The 18,836-nt window shown below is 37.1% G+C and overlaps 1 protein-coding gene across 4 annotated transcripts in view; it reads left to right on the top strand.

Moving 5' to 3' along the window:
- dnmt3aa (DNA (cytosine-5-)-methyltransferase 3 alpha a) overlaps nt 1–18,836 on the top strand; it is a 60,002-nt gene that overhangs the window by 2,994 nt on the left and 38,172 nt on the right. For 2 of the 4 annotated variants that reach the window (XM_079888582.1, XM_079888581.1), the window contains exons 3-4: nt 7,873–7,980; nt 18,389–18,617. In XM_079888582.1, coding sequence (XP_079744708.1) covers nt 7,873–7,980; nt 18,389–18,617 — 337 coding nt within the window. Of the gene's footprint in view, nt 1–7,872; nt 7,981–10,929; nt 11,001–18,388; nt 18,618–18,836 lie in introns of those variants that run through there. The other 2 variants (XM_079888584.1, XM_079888583.1) reach the window with 1 other exon arrangement.

Below are 18,836 nucleotides of genomic sequence, written 5' to 3'. Positions count from 1 at the left end.
CAGTGACTGGTAGGCTACTTTTATTATCACGTGATACAAATTTTACAATTTAAATTCAATTCAATTCTTGTGGTTTGATTCTGATTTTGATTCAATATTGATTCATTTGGATAAATAGTACAGTAGATACTTGTTAATTTTTCTCAAGATAGAAATTCTCTCATAATGCTGTAAACAGGCTACAGAGAGCCCTGTCAGCTGGTATTATTAAAGGTTGAATATAATGCGTTTTTTATTATAATAACAACTTTATAATATTTTAATGATATAAGTAAACATATAATAAATATTAAATATAGTGCACATATTTAGCAAAATACTAATTTAAAGGCTACTAATACTAAATATATTATAAAATACAAATTTTTCTAGCCAACTAACGTGCTATGGTCATTAAATGGCTTTCCTGAGGTAAATGTAACGTTATGTGACATTGTTCTCCAGCTGTTTTATTGACCTCTTTCCGCTGTTGAAAAACACTGATTCATCAATATTATGTGCGAGGCATTTACATTTCGATAAGTTGTACTGTATCTTTCAACATACCTATTATTGTTTATTTGTGTTTATTTACTTTTAACTAGTAGTAAAGAGAGATGATCGCTTGAATTTCGTAATAAAATTGACAGAATTTGAGAGCTGAGAATTAGTTTCATATCAATAGGAACATAACAAGGACGTTCCCTTTATAATCAACAAAGCGTTTGTCGGTTATAACCATAGACTGAAAAAAAAAAAAGATAAATAAATAGTTTTGTTTTGCGTACGTCACTCACTTAATTATGGAAGCTTTTTTCCGCCACAAAATAAAAAAGGCGAGTTTATATCTCACAATTCAGACTTTTTTTCTCGCAATTGGGAGTTTAATAAACTCGCAATTCTGAGAAAAAAAGTAATTCTGTTTTTCCTTAGAATTGGACTTTATAACTTGCAATTTCGAGTTTATAGCTCACAATTCTGAGAAAAGTCAGATCAACTGCGAGAAAAAGTCAGAATTGCGAGTTTATATTTTGCAATTTTGACTTCATTTCTCGCAATTCTGACTTTATAACTTGTAATTGCAAGTTTATCCTGCAATTCTTTTTTCAATTTACTTTTTTCTCGCAATTCTGACTTTATAACTTGTAATTGCAAGTTTATCCCTCAATTCTTTTTTCAATTTACTTTTTTCTCAGAATTGCGAGAAATATAGTCAGAATTGCGATATAAACTCACAATTGCGAGTTATAAAGTCAGAATTGCGAGAAATAAAGTAAAAATTGCAAGATATAAACTCGCAATTTTGCCTTTTTTTCTCAGAATTGCGAGTTTATATCTCACAATTCTGAATTAGATGTAAACTCGCAATTGTGAGATAAAAAGTCGCAATTATCTTTTGAAATGTTTTATTCTGTGGCAGAAACAAGTTTCCATACGAGTTGACGCGGTGTTAATAATGATGCTTCAAAGTAGTTAATGGGATAGTTCATCATTTACTCGCCCTCATGTCGTTCCAAACCCGTAAGACTTTCGTTCATCTTCGTAACACAAATGAAGATCTTTTTACTTCAGGCTTTTATTCACTTTTAAACATTGATCAGCGAGCATAAACATAAGCTCGACCGAACTGGCTTGACACGCAAGAACAAACCTCTTGCGGAAGATCAAACGTGCTGCGTAACATGAGAATGAACCTCATTGGTTCTCGCACGTCAAGCGAACATGATTGAGCTTCCATTTAGGGTTGTGTTGTGTGTCAATGGAGGGACAGAAAGTTCTCAGATTTCATTAAAAATATGAAGATGAACGAAAATCTTACAGTTTTGGAACGACTTGAGGATGAGTAAACGATGACAGAATTTTCATTTTTGGGTGAACTAACGAACCCTATAAGTAAATTAGATGAATAACTTTTTCCAGTGCATCACAATTACTTGAAAAGACGCTAATAGCTACACAATCTCGCCTACTTCCATACTATAAAGTTGGCGAAAAACAGTATGTGAGGTTTTGAGTATATGTCCGAATTTGTAGTAGGCTATTCATTAAACAGTATGCGAAAAGTACTCGGATGTCACACTGCTTTCGGTGAGATTATGAAGTGCACATCAACTGTACACGTTATTATCCCATAAGGCCACAGGAGAGGATTTATGAATTAATTTATTTTACAGTTATTTTTCAGATCACACTTTTATCAGGCTTTGCACAATTTATATCCATTACATCTGTGCTTGCATGATTGTTTTTAGCCTAAAAGCGACAAAAACAGTAAAGCTGATAAGATATATTGACAAAACATATGTTACTCATAAATTATTACAGCTGTACCTTAAGGTGTAAGGAAAGTATGTAAATCTAGTTGGAATAATGTAATGTTATTGCTTTTAACTTGAAGTTATTATAGCATTTAAAAAAAAAAAGTGTTATACCCATGCAGAGCCACAAAACTAACAGATCTAAACTAATGAAATCTCACCCCTGAGCTAGTCGATACCTGAAACGGCCCATCTTTGTAATCAGTAGGTGAAATAACCACATAAATGATTAGGGAAACTCATTAAAATCACTGATGAACATTAACCTGGGACCCATCAGAGATTTAACAGTCCCACTGACCTCAGGAATCTGGAGAGAACCACTGCAGTGTCATTGAGGTTACGACTGTGGGTGTGTAGGAACGCTCTAGTAACTCTTCATTTTCCTGCTCCGCTCCTCTTACAGTTTAATGGCCGTTCAGTTGTTATAAATCTGTTTTTTAGCGGTTGGACCAGCACAAGAGTCACAGTAGTTTATGTATGCTGGCCTTACAGTGATCAGAAAGCCTTGCCTAACTGATTTATGTGGCTTGGAGTCATGTGAGGTGAGGCGTGTGCTAGATTTTCATGTCACATTGAAGGTGAAATTGTATTACAGTGTTTTTTTGGGGGGAAGAGAGTCAGTTTACACCTAAATTTAGACAAAAATGAGTTTGTGACAGAACAGACTGATGATCTTTTGAACTTTTAACACCTTATGTGTACTGAACAACGCTTTTTATTCCCAATGTGATTGTGTTGGGGGGTGAACTGGTGTTCTGTCCTGTTTTCATTGGTTTTCATTAACTTTGCACCAACTTTGGTCTGTTGAACAGGTGAATCAGTTACTAGAGCTTTAGTAATCAATCTCGAACAGAGCAAAAGTTGTGTTTGAGATCATGGGTGTGTGTGTGTGTGTGTGTTGATTGTGGTGTATTTTATTGCTTTGCTCATTCAGATGTCCTCTGTGAACCCAACTGAAGGTATTTATTGGCTGATATAGTATTTATGGCAGCGATCAGATAGTGTTTGCTTTGGCAGTGCTTGCATATAGGAGCTCACAAACAATTCAGTGTATGTCCTCAATATGCTTTATTTGGTCACACTTTAGTTTAGGGTTCAATTCTCACTGTTAATTACGACTTTTGCCTCAATAAACTCCTAATTACTGCTTATTAATAGTCAGTAAGGAGGTTGTTAAGTTTAGGTATTGGGTGGATTAAGGGATGTAGAATATGGTTATGCAGAATAAGGCATTAATATGTGCTTTAGAAGTACTAATAAACAGCCAATACTAGTTATATGCATGCTAATAAGCAACTAGTTAATAGTGAGAATTGGACCCTAAACTAAAGTGTTAGCCTCAGTATGAATTCCTATTGGTTGCTATACATTTTCTTGGTGTTATTGTGAATGGTAATAATCTCAAACTGTTTAAATGAGGATTTGAAAAGGAAATGCCCTGACCTTTTTATATAGTGGTCATTGAACATTGTGGAATTATTTTAATGATGATGCTTAGTTTTTAATATAAATGTATAATAGGGCTGCACGATATTGGAGAAAAATGTGATAACTCATTATATAATGCGATATGATAATGCTTAAAGTGTGTAAAATAAACTTAAATTATCTTAAAAATATATTTAAAATGATATAACCTACATGCATGTTTCACATTCTTTTTGTGACAATAAAACATCCCTACAACTTCTGAAAGTGAACATCAGTGTTTTACTGTAGCATAAGAAGTGTTATTTTAACATCAGTGTAAACCACAGGGTTTCAGGTTATCCTACATTAGGTTTATTTCACAGCAGAAACTGAATAATCAAATGTAAAAATAAAACACTGCTTAGTTTTCACTGTATGAATTAAATATATAGGCTACTGATTCTTATTAAAGCTACAAAAGTTATTCAGCCAAGAGCAGTGAGTGATTTTCTCTTTGTCTTTTCTTCATGACCCCAGTTATTGCAAGCCGTTGCGATATGCATATCACGATAAATACATTTGCGATATTTCAATAATTTCGATATATTGTGCAGCCCTAATGTATAAATATTATATATAGTTTTTAATTGATTAATTTAGCCATCTGTACACTCTTAAAAATAAAGGTTCTTAATTAACATCTATAGTTCCACAAAGAACCTTTAACATCCATGGAACTTTTCCATTGCACAAAAGGTTCTTTACACTTAGAAAAGAAATGGTTCTTTTAAGAACTGTCCCCTGTAAGGTTCTTTGAGGAACCCAGAATGGTTCTTCAATGGCATCGCTTTGAAAACCCTCTTTTGGAACCTTTCTAGGATAGTAGGATAGTGTGCAGGTGTATTTTCTTCAGTCATTTCAGTTTATATGTGTGTAAGTCTGTAATACTCAAGCGAGAGATGGAGAGTGGAAAATGTGGAAGGAAGAGGGAGAGGGAGAGAGGTGCAGGACCCAACAGACTCGTTCCACCGGGGAACTTCCTCCTGTTCTTGGCCCAGTCTCGTTGCTTGGCAACAGCAGTGGCCCAAAATAACCCGCTGATGACCGAAATAATCTGGAGATGACAAAACCAGACACAAAATGTCTCCTGTGCTCTGATGTTCTGATGTAATATTCTACTATACTGTTAAAGTCATGTGCTTCATACCGTAGTACTCTTATAATACAAGCAACAATTATAACTTATTATTCTTTTAGTACAATTAATACCACATTTTGTTTTATATACGATTATAAAGGACCAAAGGACTGCAATAAATCATGCAATAGGCAATTATGATTTATTTCAGTGATATCTCATGAGATGAAGTACATCACATCACTTTATAAGATCATCTCATGATATGAGTGTTCAGTCTATCTATTATCCATGTGTTTATAATGCCATCCATCATTCATCCATCGGTTTATCTATCTATCCATCTGTTTATCGATCTGTCCATCATTCATCCATCTGTTTATCCATCTATCCATTCATTCATCCATCTGCTTATATTGCTATCATCCATCCATCTGTTTATCTATCTATCCATCCATCTGTTTATCTATTCATCCATCCATCCATCTGTTTATCCATCCATCCATCCATCTGTTTATCCATCCATCCATCCATCCATCTGTTTATCTATCCACCCATCCATCTGTTTATCTATCCATCCATCCATCCATCTGTTTATCCATCCATGTTTATCTATCTATCCATCCATCTGTTTATCTATCTATCCATCCATCTGTTTATCTATCTATCCATCCATCCATCCATCCGTCCATCTGTTTATCTATCCATCCATCCATCCATCTGTTTATCTATTCATCCATCCATCCATCCATCCGTTTATCTATCCATCCATGTTTATCTATCCATCCATCCATCCATCTGTTTATCTATCCATCCATGTTTATCTATCCATCCATCCATTCATCTGTTTATCTATCCATCCATGTTTATCTATCCATCCATCCATCCATCTGTTTATCTATTCATCCATCCATCCATCCGTTTATCTATCCATCCATGTTTATCTATCCATCCATCCATCTGTTTATCTATTCATCCATCCATTCATCTGTTTATCTATTCATCCATCCATTCATCTGTTTATCTATCCATCCATGTTTATCTATCCATCCATCCATTCATCTGTTTATCTATCCATCCATGTTTATCTATCCATCCATCCATCCATCCATCTGTTTATCTTTTCATCCATCCATCCATCCGTTTATCTATCCATCCATGTTTATCTATCCATCTGTTTATCTATTCATCCATCCATTCATCTGTTTATTCATCCATCCATCCATCCATCTGTTTATCTATTATTAATCCATCCATTCATCTGTTTATTCATCCATCCATCCATCCATCTGTTTATCTATCCATCCATCCATTCATCTGTTTATTCATCCATCCATCCATCCATCTGTTTATCTATTCATCCATCCATTCATCTGTTTATTCATCCATCCATCCATCCATCCATCTGTTTATCTGTTCATCCATCCATTAATCTGTTTATTCATCCATCCATCCATCCATCCATCCATCTGTTTATCTATCCATCCATCCATTAATCTGTTTATTCATCCATCCATCCATCCATCTGTTTATCTATTCATCCATCCATCTGTTTATCTATTCATCCATCAATCCATCCATCTGTTTATCCATCCATCCATCCATCTGTTTATCTATCAATCCATTCATCCATCCGTTTATCTATCCATCCATCCATCTGTTTATCTATCATCCATGTTTATCTATCCATCCATCCATCCATCTGTTTATCTATTCATCCATTCATCTGTTTATTCATCCATCCATCTGTTTATCTATCCATCCATCCATCTGTTTATCTATTCATCCATTCATCTGTTTATTCATCCATCCATCCATCCATCCATCTGTTTATCTATCCATCCATCCATCCATCTGTTTATCTATTCATCCATCAATCCATCCATCTATTTATCCATCCATCCATCCATCTGTTTATCCATCCATCCATCAATCCATCCATCTGTTTATCCATCCATCTGTTTATCCATCCATCCATCTGTTTATCTATCAATCCATTCATCCATCCGTTTATATTACTATCTATCTATCTATCTATCTATCATATATATCTATCTGTCTATCTATAATCTATCTGTCTGTCTATAATAAAAAAAAACTATTGTAACATTATAAGTACAAAATAAATAATTTCAGACATGAAAACAGTTATTCCCTTTTGATGGAGTCTGAAGTCTTTGATTGGTCTAATATGAAGCAACACAGATCAGTGAGAGTTCACGTCATGTTGACTGGTGGATGGTTTGGGGTTTTCATATCTCTGATGGACTTGAGGTTAATGTTTAATGACTATTAACATCCATTCACTCATTTGTAGAAACACTCCCCTGGTGACCCTTGACCTTTGGGGACTGATCAAACTTCATGTTGTTTCAATGGTTACGACAGAACGATTTATGAGAGAGACAGGAGAGTTCATGAATTATATCTGCACAGTGTGTGTTGTGGTTTCATGCTTGTGTGTGATAGGACCAGTGGATAAATAACATTAGTGGGCACATGGTTGCCGGGATTGTTGCCAGGGAAATGACCTCATGGTTTTGTTCAGGAGAGCAGCATCATGACCTCCTGGAGACAGTTGCTAAGCAGTTTTCACCTTAGTAACCGCTGCCTCTCTCTCTCTCTCTCATCTGACTGGATCCCCACTGAGAGAGTCCAGACGGATCATCTGTGTGCGTGCGTGTGTGTGTGTGTGTGTGTGTGTGTGAATCTGAAAATATTTATATTAAGTCCTTAAAAGTATTTTTTATAAAATGAATCATACATTTAATTGTTTAATTGTATTGACTTCTTGTCATTGTTTAGTTAACAGGTGTTTGCTAAAGCAATCATCATTGTTGCTGATACTCAATATTTGTGTGAAAATATATTTTATAGAGAATTTTAGAGAGAATATCAAGTAAAAAGCCATTTTTGAGCCAGTGTTACTGACGAAAGAGGAAAGAAAGAGTGTGTGTGAAAGAGAGAGAAAGAGAGAGCGTGTTTGTTGTAGCGCTGACGTGTTTGTGTGTTTGTTTGTTTTAGAGTCCAGAGGCAGAACATGAAGTGTGTGAGGTCACACATGAAGACAGAGTGACGGACACACCAACACGAAGAGTCGGACGACCCGCTCGAAAACGCAAAACACCAGGAGTGAGTACATGTGCACATATGCACAACTATGGCACTCAGCATTAACACAACGTGTGTTCTGTGAATAAACATGTTCATCGCCTTGTCTTCTGGAGGGCAGTAATTCAGTGAGCTGATCTGAATGTCTGTGAGTCATGACTGAAAAACGAGCAGCTGATCAAATACGGCATGAGACTCCGGCGTCAGCCCTGTACGGCGTCTGTGCGCTCGCCGTGTTGATTTAAAGGGACAGTTCACCCAAAAATTACAATTCTGCCATTATTTACTCACCCTCATGTCATTCCAAACCGTTCTTCTTTACAGAGCTGTTTTCCAGAGACTAATTTACAAAGCATTATGAAATTCCTCACTTGCAGTTTGTGATGGAGCTGCCGTCACATCTCGAGTTGTTTCTTAAACATCAAATCATCATATTAGAAAGATTTCGGAAGGATCATGTGACTCTGAAGACTGGAGTAATGATGCTGAAAATTCAGCTTTGATCACAGGAACAAATTACATTTGAGAATATATTCAAATAGAAAATGGCTTTTAATTTGTAATAATATTTCACAATTTTCCTGTTTCTCCAATGTTTTTGATATACAGTACTGTGCAAAAGTCTTAGGCATGTTAATACCCCCCCCCCCCCCCCCAAAAAAATGGTTTTAAGTCAGTTATTTCTATCTTTTGCTGTAGTGTGTCAGTAGGAAATATCAGTTTACATTTCCAAACATTCTTTTTGCCATTAATTGTAATAATCCAGTGAGATTTGTGTATGCACAAGGAGTCTGACAACAGCCGGTATGATCTGATCTCACCATCATCGAGTCCGTCTGTGATTACATGAATTACATGAAGAAACTGAGACAGACTAAATCCAGAAGAACTGCGGGAACGTCTCCGAGACGCTTGAAGAAACCTTCCTGCAAAGCTACCTGAAAAACTATGCGCAGGTGTACCTGGACAAAAGCCGTTTTAAACACAAAGGGTCGTTACACCATATATTGATTTGAATTAGTTAATAGAAGTTAAAGGAGAACTTGGTAACTTTTTTAACTTAATAAAACTGTCTAGAATTCATTTGGATGGTTAAACAACCTGTTCTGGTGATATTGGTGACTTTCCCCGCTCCCCCCAGCGTTCCCAGGCGGAAAACCAACCTTGCAACTTGGGGACTACCGTCCCGGCAAGATAGAAATTGGAAGTCTCGTGAGAAGCGAGAACAAGAACGAGAACGAGCGCGAAACACGAATTGCTTTACGGCAATTCGGCATAAACACACACGCATGTATGATGTATTACCAGATTACCCACCTCGGTAGACATAGCTCCACACGATACAGTTGGCTTGCTCCGATCAAAACAAACGCACATGAGCAGCGGTAGAGAGGGGGAGGAGGCCGCCGCAAGTGAGTTTTTTACGACCGTGTTGTGAAATATACGCCCCACCACAGCTATATGGGGAGCTCGTGGGGAAAACATGCGACAACAAAGGAAAAATCAGCGAAGAAGTGACTAGAGTTCGCTAGAGCTGCCGAGTTCTCCTTTAAATCATAAATGAATGATTTTATTTTTTTAAAGCATTTTCACTTTACAGCATTTTAACACAAGTGCCAGTACTTTTCACAGTACTGTATCTTTGCAGGAAGGTTTCTTCAAGCATCTCGGAGACGTTCCCGCAGTTCTTCTGGATTTAGTCTGTCTCAGTTTCTTCATGTAATTCATGTAATCACAGACGGACTCGATGATGGTGAGATCAGATCAGACCGGCTGCTGTCAGACTCCTTGTGCATACACAAATCTCACTGGATTATTACAATTAATGGCAAAAAGAATGTTTGGAAATGTAAACTGATATTTCCTACTGACACACTACAGCAAAAGATATAAATAACTGACTTTTTTTTTGGTGGTGGAGGGGGGGGGGGTATTAACATGCCTGAGACTTTTGCACAGTACTGTATGCAAATAAATGCAGCCTTGGTGAGCAGAAGAGACGTATTTCAAAACCATGACAGACATCTTACAGACCTCAAACTTTTAAACGTTAGGGTGTGCACTTCATAGTGACCACATCTAGTGCACGAGTCATTTTGAGTAATCTTATGATGTTTTTTTTTGGAGCTTGAAAGTTGCTGTCACTATGAATTGCCATTGTATTTAAATGTGAGTTGTGTGAACTGCTTCTACGGTGTGTTGTTAGGTCTCACCAGTATCTGTCCCCATTCACTTTCATTTAAAATGCACTATCTTTTAAACTCCTTTTGTCTATATCACGGAAAAAAGCAAGTCATTGGTTTGCAATGATATGACGGCGAATAAACGGTGACATAATTTCCAACTCTTCTTTTTTTGACTGTAAAAAGGACCACATTTCATCCCAATTCATTCAGATGATGATGCTGATTTCAGTGGTTAAACCCATTTTACTCATTGCATCAGTTTAGTGACGTGGTTTTTTTTGACCACATCTAGTGCACGAGTCATTTTGAGTAATCTTAAGATGGTTTTTTTTGGAGCTTGAAAGTTGCTGTCACTATGAATTGCCATTGTATTTAAATGTGAGTTTGTGTGAACTGCTTCTACAGTGTGTTGTTAGGTCTCACCAGTATCTGTCCCCATTCACTTTCATTTAAAATGCACTATCTTTTAAACTCCTTTTGTCTATATCACGGAAAAAAGCAAGTCATTGGTTTGCAATGATATGACGGCGAATAAACGGTGACATAATTTCCAGGTCTTGGCTCAACTATTCTTTTTTTGACTGTAAAAATGACCACATTTCATCCCAATTAATTCAGATCAGATGATGCTGATTTCAGTGGTTAAACCCATTTTACTCATTGCATCAGTTTAGTGACGACAGGGACAGTCATTCATTCACCGTGAGTCGTATGTACCTGACTGAATCTGAAACCCGCGCAGCACTGAGAGCTTAGAGAGAGGTTTACTCGCTGAGCAGGAACAGGAAACTGGCTGCTGCAGCTGTCTGAGTGAGAGAAAGACGAGGTGCTCTAGCCTGTTGCTCTATGAGAATGGTAAGTTTGAATCCATGTCTTGCTAATTGTTTTAGATGAACATTATGATGATCAGAGTCTTGAATGAAAACTTTCTTCAAAATATCTTCATTAGTGTTTCATGGAAGAAAGAAAGACATGCAAGTTTGAAACCACATGATGACAGGATTTTTTTGGTGAACTGTCCCCTTTTAGAGTCTTGATCTAAAGGCGCGTCAATGTTAAAAGTAGCCATTTTACTTTCGTTGTGTGCATTTTTCGAGTGTAGCAGGATGTTCAACGAGACAAAAAAAGTTGAATGGGACTTGCTGTTATTTTTTTTAGGGAATTGAACCAGAACAGAGCCAGCTAAAATAAAATAAGTGTTGGTATTTATTGCATTATTTTTCTCATTATTTATGTATTTGCTATGAAATGGAGGTTTTAAAGGGGTTAAAACAGCCCGAGTTAAAAATCTGATTGTTAGTAAAATACACCACGAATCGAGTTGCTGACGAGATGCTTTCTTGTTTTTACTAAATGATCTCTCTCTCTCTCTCTCTCTCTCTCTCTCTCTCTCTCTCTCTCTCTCTCTCTCTCTCTCTCTCTCTCTCTCTCTCTCTCTCTCTCTCTATATATATATATATTTAATTTATTGTCTACACATGAATCTGGCATTCATGATATATCAGCAATTTTCTTTCATTTATCAGCATATAACAGATTTGTTGCGTTTTCAGGGTTTTTTTTATTTTTTATTTTTATTTTTTTTAGTCGGCCATTTATCGATAATTGGCCATAACATGAAAGTAATTATCAGCTTAATATAACCATATTGATCTGTGCACACTGAGAAAAAATGATTCGTTGAATTTAATAGAAATTTTTAAATTTTTTATCGTAAGTGGTTGCACACAATTGATTTTAGCTACATTTAAACAAATGCATTAAGTTGAACTTAGTTCAACTTAATGCATTTGTTTAAATGTAGCTAAAATCAATTGTGTGCAACCACTTACGATAAAAAATTGATTAAATTCAACGAATAATTTTTATTCAGTGCATCCCTAAAAACATTTTGCTGTTATTGTTGTTGTTGTTGTTTTGTGTGCGTTGGAGCATATAGTGAAAGATAAGCATCATCAAGTGTCCAGTGCGTCAGCTCCTTCAATAGTGTTTAAAAGTCCAGAGTGAGCAGAGCCGGAATCTAGACAAAACAAGACGTTTTTATTTGTTTCAGATGTTTTGGCCACTAAATATTTTTCATACTTCCAAAATGTGAGAGATTCTCACAGGTGATATTTACGTGTTAGTGGTTTTCATCTTTTACATTATGCAGGTTCTATTCGATACCATGTAAACACACATTTATCATATCAATGGACTGGTTGTGCATTATCGTTAGTAACAAGTTGTGAAAGTGCGAGGAAAAAAGGCTACAAGATTTACTGCAGACGTCTAATAAAATCATCACAGTCGTCTCTTCATCTAAACCAACAGAAGTCCTGTGGGAATTGGGAGTGTTTATTCAGTAGATGAATGTTGAACACACTCCTTCGCCTCAGGCCTCACCATCCGCTTTAATGTTCAGTCGCTCCGCTGAACGATTTGATCCATTTCATCTCCTTGATCTTGCAACATCCATGTAGTTTCTGTTGTGGAATATGTTTGAATTTAAAACCTTCACACAAACACTCAAGCGAAATCAATGCTTTTGAATGAATGCAGTTTGTGTTTCGACACTTTTTGGATGCATGAGATTGAGCTTGTGTGGCTAGACGCATATGCATTCACATATTTTTCTGCGTTTAAAGAGAATGAGTGAGAAAGTGTGTGTGTTTGAAACACCTGCGGGCCCTTTGAGGTTTATAGTTTCTCACCTGTTGATTAAAGACATCAGCAGCTGTCAAACAGTGTTGCCAATCACTCTAATTAAACCACTAATGTGTGTGTGACTGCACTGATTCGCGAGTGTACGCGAGTGTGTTCGGCATCTATTAACTCGCAGACAGCAGTAAAACTCACACCAGCCCTCGTCATACTGAACCAAAGAGACTTTTATTGTTCATCATAAAGTTAGCAGACAGCGTCACGCTGTAGGACGTCCCAGAAGCCGCCAAACATTTTATCGATTTCCTGCTTGTTTTTAACATTGATGGATGATAATGTCAATGTGAAATCAAATATTTTCTTAATTATTTTGAAGAAATTATCTTTGACTTCATAGTCATTTATCAAAATATGTTAATTTACTCCAACTCTGAAATTATCTTAAGCTGATGTCACCTAGCCATTCTTGAAAACATTGTTAAAGGATAACTCTCGCCAAAATGCAACCTAGTGTCTTTTTGTTAATCTACCCGAGTCAAACTTTCGTTTAAAAGCATAATTAGAATGGAAACGCCACTTTTAAGTTTGACCGTATTTTCGTTTTTCGGTCAAATTGCCTTTTGAATGGGAGTGCTTGGGTCACTTCTATGATAGCATCAAAATCGCTATTTTTAAAACACTAAGAAGGCTCGACACAACATGAAACTTTGCTCTCAGTATCACCAGAGGCTCTACACATGAACTCCAGCATTGAGAACATTGTTTGTGTACACAGAGTTTACTAAAAAGAAAGGTTTTGAACAACTCACTGTCTCTGTGTCCGCTGGCATTTTGACAGTCAAAAATAGTCGATCTCCGAATGCGAATGAACTGACTCTGAATTTTAGTATTGCTTCTTATATGAGGATCCTTTTTCAAATACAAGGTCAATATTGATTTTCACTAACGACAAAACAACAAATTATCCGTGAATTTATATGGAACTAAGCTTTAGGAGCTTTCCATCTTTACTCTCCTCCCTGTTACGCTGCATTCGGAGATCGACTATTTTTGACTGTCAAAATGCGGACACAGCCACAGTGAGTTGTTCAAAATCCTCCTTTTCAGTAAACTCTGTGTACACAAACAATGTTCTCAATGCTGGAGTTCATGTGTGGAGCCTCTGGTGATACTGAGAGCAAAGTTTCATGTTGTGTCGAGCCTTCTTAGTGTTTTAAAAATAGCAATTTTTGATGCTATCATTGTAGTGCCCCAAGCACTCCCATTCAAAAGGCAATTTGACCGAAAACGAAAATACGGTCAAACTTAAAAGTGGCGTTTCCATTCTAATTATGCTTTTACATGAAAGTACGCCTCGGGTAGATTAACGGAAAGAGCCTAGGTTGCATTTTGGCGAGAGTTATCCTTTAAGTTAAGTTTTAGGTGATGCAGCCTTTTCAAAATTTTGCTAATAGTTAATGCTGTAAATTTAATGTCAGTTAACATTAATGTGGTGGAGATTACAGAAATGATAGATAAGAACATCAAATAAATTCCTGATGGATAAAATAATGTGTTGTCTCAATGAAAGTCCTGTTTCACTCAGACATCGTGCAGAAATTTAAAGTGCACGTATTATGCTATTTTAAAGGTTCCTGGTTTAGATTTGGAGGTCTCCTGCAATAGTTTTACATGCATTCTAGGTCAAAAAACACTTTCATTTTCTCATAAAATACATTGCACATCACCTCATTTCTCAAAGAGTCTGAAAACGGTTCGTTCAAAGACTTGTGCTGTGATTCATTTGCCTACTTATACTACGCCCTAGTATATGCCTGTTTTTGTGAAGCAAAAAGTAGTGTTTAGCAGAAGAGTAGTCAAGCTTTGGGACTTCATCATAATTGCGTCTTTAACGGACCGCTCTGTCGCTTAGTTACATGCATCCTGTCAACGCTTAAATTGCCGTCAATCATCTTTTCACAGTTAAAATCCTTCACGTTCAATTTAATTTAATTTCCCACCGTTTCTGAGAGAAATGTAGTGGCATATTGATCTGCCAGGGTCTTTCATGCAGAGACTCTCCTCATGTGTTTGCAGTTTGCATAATGATGCATTTAAAAGTTAATGACCAAACGTATCATTACAAAAGTTCACAATGCTGTTGCAGATTTAATATAATGTGGATAACACTCAATAAATGTTTTTTTGTCAGGTTAGACACTGATTTTTAATCACTCAACCCCCTTTATCTAAACCTGTCTACTTAACCGTTGGACATGTACATCCACCATGTTTGTAGTTTTTTAACACCCCCCCCCCCCCCCCCCCGTTTGTAGTTCTAATTGAATCCTCATCCAGCATGCAATGGGTTATGGGCAATATTAGCCGTTTGAGTGTCCTCGGATCTAACTGGAAAAGTTGACCTTCAGAGTATATTTTGAATACTCATTTCAACATACTATCTCAGCTCTGTATCTTCCTCAACACTTGACACACAGTGAAACGAATGATGCTGTCGGTTTTTTCGTATTAATTCCAGAGCGAGTCTTCATCCTTTTGAAATGCAGTGCAGAAAACATGTGGACACACGAATCAAACTCTTCCAGTCTCCGCTACAATTACAGTGTTTGAGGGTCAAAGTAGACATTGTGTAGACATTCATTGGCAGCCAATGAAGACCATATGCGGGCATTATGCAAATTTCTTACATTATTACGTAGGCGTGTAACAGGAAGTGAGACTGGAATTACTGACGACTCGTTTCAGCAGTTCAGAATCGGATCTTTCTTTTAGGAGACTATGGGCCCTATTTTGACGATCTAAGCAAATGGTCTGAAGCGCAGGGCGCAAGTGCACTTAGGGCGTGTCCGAATCCACTTTTGCTAGTTTAACGATGGGAAAAATGGTCAGCGCTCCAGGCGCATGGTCTAAAAAGGTTGTCCATATTCTCTTAACGAGTAATGGGTGTGTTTTGGGATTTACGTGCGTTAAACCAATCAGAGTCTCATCTCCCATTCCCTTTAAATGCCAGTTGCGCTTGCACCAAGGCAGATTCGCTATTTGCATGACGGAATTTGATAGTGGAAAGACCGAACGCGTCTCCAGAGCGCAAACGGATCTGCTCGTGCGCAAGGTTAAAGTGCGCAAGCAGACCATCTATGGGACAAGCCGGATTCCACCATATCTTTATGTACACAATAATAATCTTCTACATTGTAATCCTTTTATTTTAAATATGTGGCATGTTTGTGTGCTGCTGTGCGTCTGTGTGTGTAATAGCAGTGTATGCGCGTTGTGGACCCGCCTATAGGCGCACATTACTAACACGCTCTCTAATATTGCGCCATTGACTTCAGACCAGGTTTCAGTTGGTCAATGGCTCAGTCTATTTCTGTTGCCTCAAAATAGCAACACGCCAACAATGCGCCAGAACACACCTCGTTTTCAGACCAGCAGCCCATGGGCGCACAAATGGGCGCAAATGCATTTGCTATTTAAACAACGTGGCGCAGGTCAGGACATGAAAATGATAACTGCGTCAGACTGAAACTATCAAAAAACACTTGCATTGCGCCGGGCGTAAGATAGGGCCCAATAACTTTGATCTTTAAAACTTTGCAGACCTTTTACATTCACAAACTATATTACACACTGCATGAAAGATAATATTCAAAAAAGCATAATAAGGACACTTTCATGTTTTTATAAAGAGGTAAAGGCTTATAAAGCATTTGCAATACATATTTAATATGCAATACACTGTAAGCTGTGATCTTAAGCTGATCCATGACACCATTAGCACTAATGTGCAAGCTGCTGTGTCACTGCGCCTCAGTGTGTTTTATGCCGTCTGTGTCTATGCAGATTTACATTATCTAAAGCAAGAAAGGAGAAATATCACAAGCAATTTATGTATGACACACAAGCCAACAGTGCTCAAAATACCATGTTTCAAGACAAATCTAAAGATGTATAGAAGCTAGAACAGAAAAAAGTTCATTTATAGAAGGGGTTCCGGACTCTTTTGTTTCATCCATAATATTTACTTGAAGCCCTCCTGAGATCTTATTAATAATAATAATTTTTATTATTATTATCATTAAATAAATAAGTAAATAATTAGTTTTAATGCTAATTATAAGAAATGTAAACAGAAATGTGTTACTGTTGTAAATTACAATAGTTCTGCAAAAAACCCAGAATAATTCAATGTAATAATAATAGGCTAAATAAATAGATAAATATTAGTTTTAATGCTAATTATAAGACTTGAAAACTTTTTTTTTTCTTTTCTTTTTTTTTACCCACTTCCACCCCTCCTCTTCGGAGGACAACTTTATTTTGTTTTTATTTTTTTGTAAGGCAATATATTTATTTAAGTACATACACAATGTGTTACATTCAAATTACATTTATATTCAGTGCATTTAACTGTTGTCCTACCATAACCTTTCACCATGTTTTAGTAAGACCCTGGATCTTTATAAGGGCATGGGGGATTAAAGCACCACATACAGAGTGAAACACATAACACCTAAAACACAACAAGGTGACAGACAGACAACAGAAGGAAATGAGACGGGACAATATCAGGGCCGAAAAAAACAGTACAGTTGACAGACGCTGGGACGTATTATTAGTGATTGGGTAGATTTGATTAGTGATTTACATTAAGTGGTCACAATTACATTGTTAAAAGGGGTTGGAAAACATGTTATGCATAAGTGTAGTTAGTGTATGCCTATTTTTTTATGTGTAAAGTGGTAGCTGCAGAGGCAAAAAAAAAAAAAAACCTATATAAATAACGTAAAAGAGATAGGAAGAGTGTGGTATTACAAAAGCGTAGAAGAGAGGTGTATGTCTGGTAATGTACTTGGTTTGTAGTTACAAACCAAGGAGACCAGGTGTCTTCAAAGGCTGACATTTTCTTTCCTCTGTTTTCATTATGTTTTTCCATAGAAATATATTCTAAAATTAAATTAGTCTAATGATTAATATTGCAAAATTTCTTAGATTTCCAATTTTGGAGGACTACTTTCTTAGCAAGAACTAGAGAGATGAGCAACGGATTCCTGAATTTTTGCGGGATGTGGATTTCAGAGATGTCACCAAGGAGTCTCTAGCTCAGGATGGTAGACAGTGCCTCAGTGACCGTAATCCAGAAAGAATAAACTGGTTGACAGAGCCACATGGCATGTAAATAGTCATCTGTACTACTACCTAAAGTGCATTGTGAACAGATGCTTGTATTTACTAGGCCCATTTTGAACATTCTACTTTGGGTGATGTGAGTTCTATGAATTACTTTATATTGTATAAGCTGGAGGTTTGTGTTAGCAGTCATGGAAAAGGTGTTCTTACTGATTTGTTCCCAACTGTTGGGAACTGTTGTTTTCAATAAATATATTACCGTTGTGAATTACAATTGTTCTGTGAAGCACCTCGATTTATAGGAAAAGATGGTTTAGCTTAGTGATATTTATCCTACTAGATATTACCTGATTATAAAAATCAGGGACAGTCCCTTCTGCATGTACACCCACGTAATTATGACTCATGCATCTCATCCAGCACATCGAGTCATTTGAGTGATTTGCTCCCTCATTTCTCTCTCCTGATAGGTGAATAGTTGTGGGCGTGTAATAGAGGGTGTGGCCTGTATAAAGCAGGCGGGGTGTAACGGTGAAGCAGACAGTCGGGTTTCTGTGAAAAACCTGGAGCGGGACGACTCCTCCCCTGACTCCACCCACAGGAACAGCACAGACACGCCCCCCGGAGCAGACGAAGACTCCGCCCCTTCCACTCCACGGAAGAAACGAGGGCGACGGAAACTTGAGCGCCCGGAGCGACGTGAGTCACTCCTCTCTTGTTCAGTCAGTCTGACCGATTTCAAATGTCCTTTCCTTCCGAAATGTCTCAGAAAGTACACTTTATAATGCGATAAAAGCGATATTGCGACGTAACTGATTCTGACGGTTGCTATATCGCCCCCTTGAGTACAGCCACATTAATGCAGGACCGCATCAGTGCGTCAGCCAAGCATATGTGTCTGTTTCTGCCATTACAGGG

The sequence above is a fragment of the Squalius cephalus genome, assembly GCF_949319135.1.
Source record: "Squalius cephalus genome assembly, chromosome: 12".
NCBI classification, from domain to species: domain Eukaryota; kingdom Metazoa; phylum Chordata; class Actinopteri; order Cypriniformes; family Leuciscidae; genus Squalius; species Squalius cephalus.
This window is presented reverse-complemented; position numbering and strand designations above follow the sequence as displayed.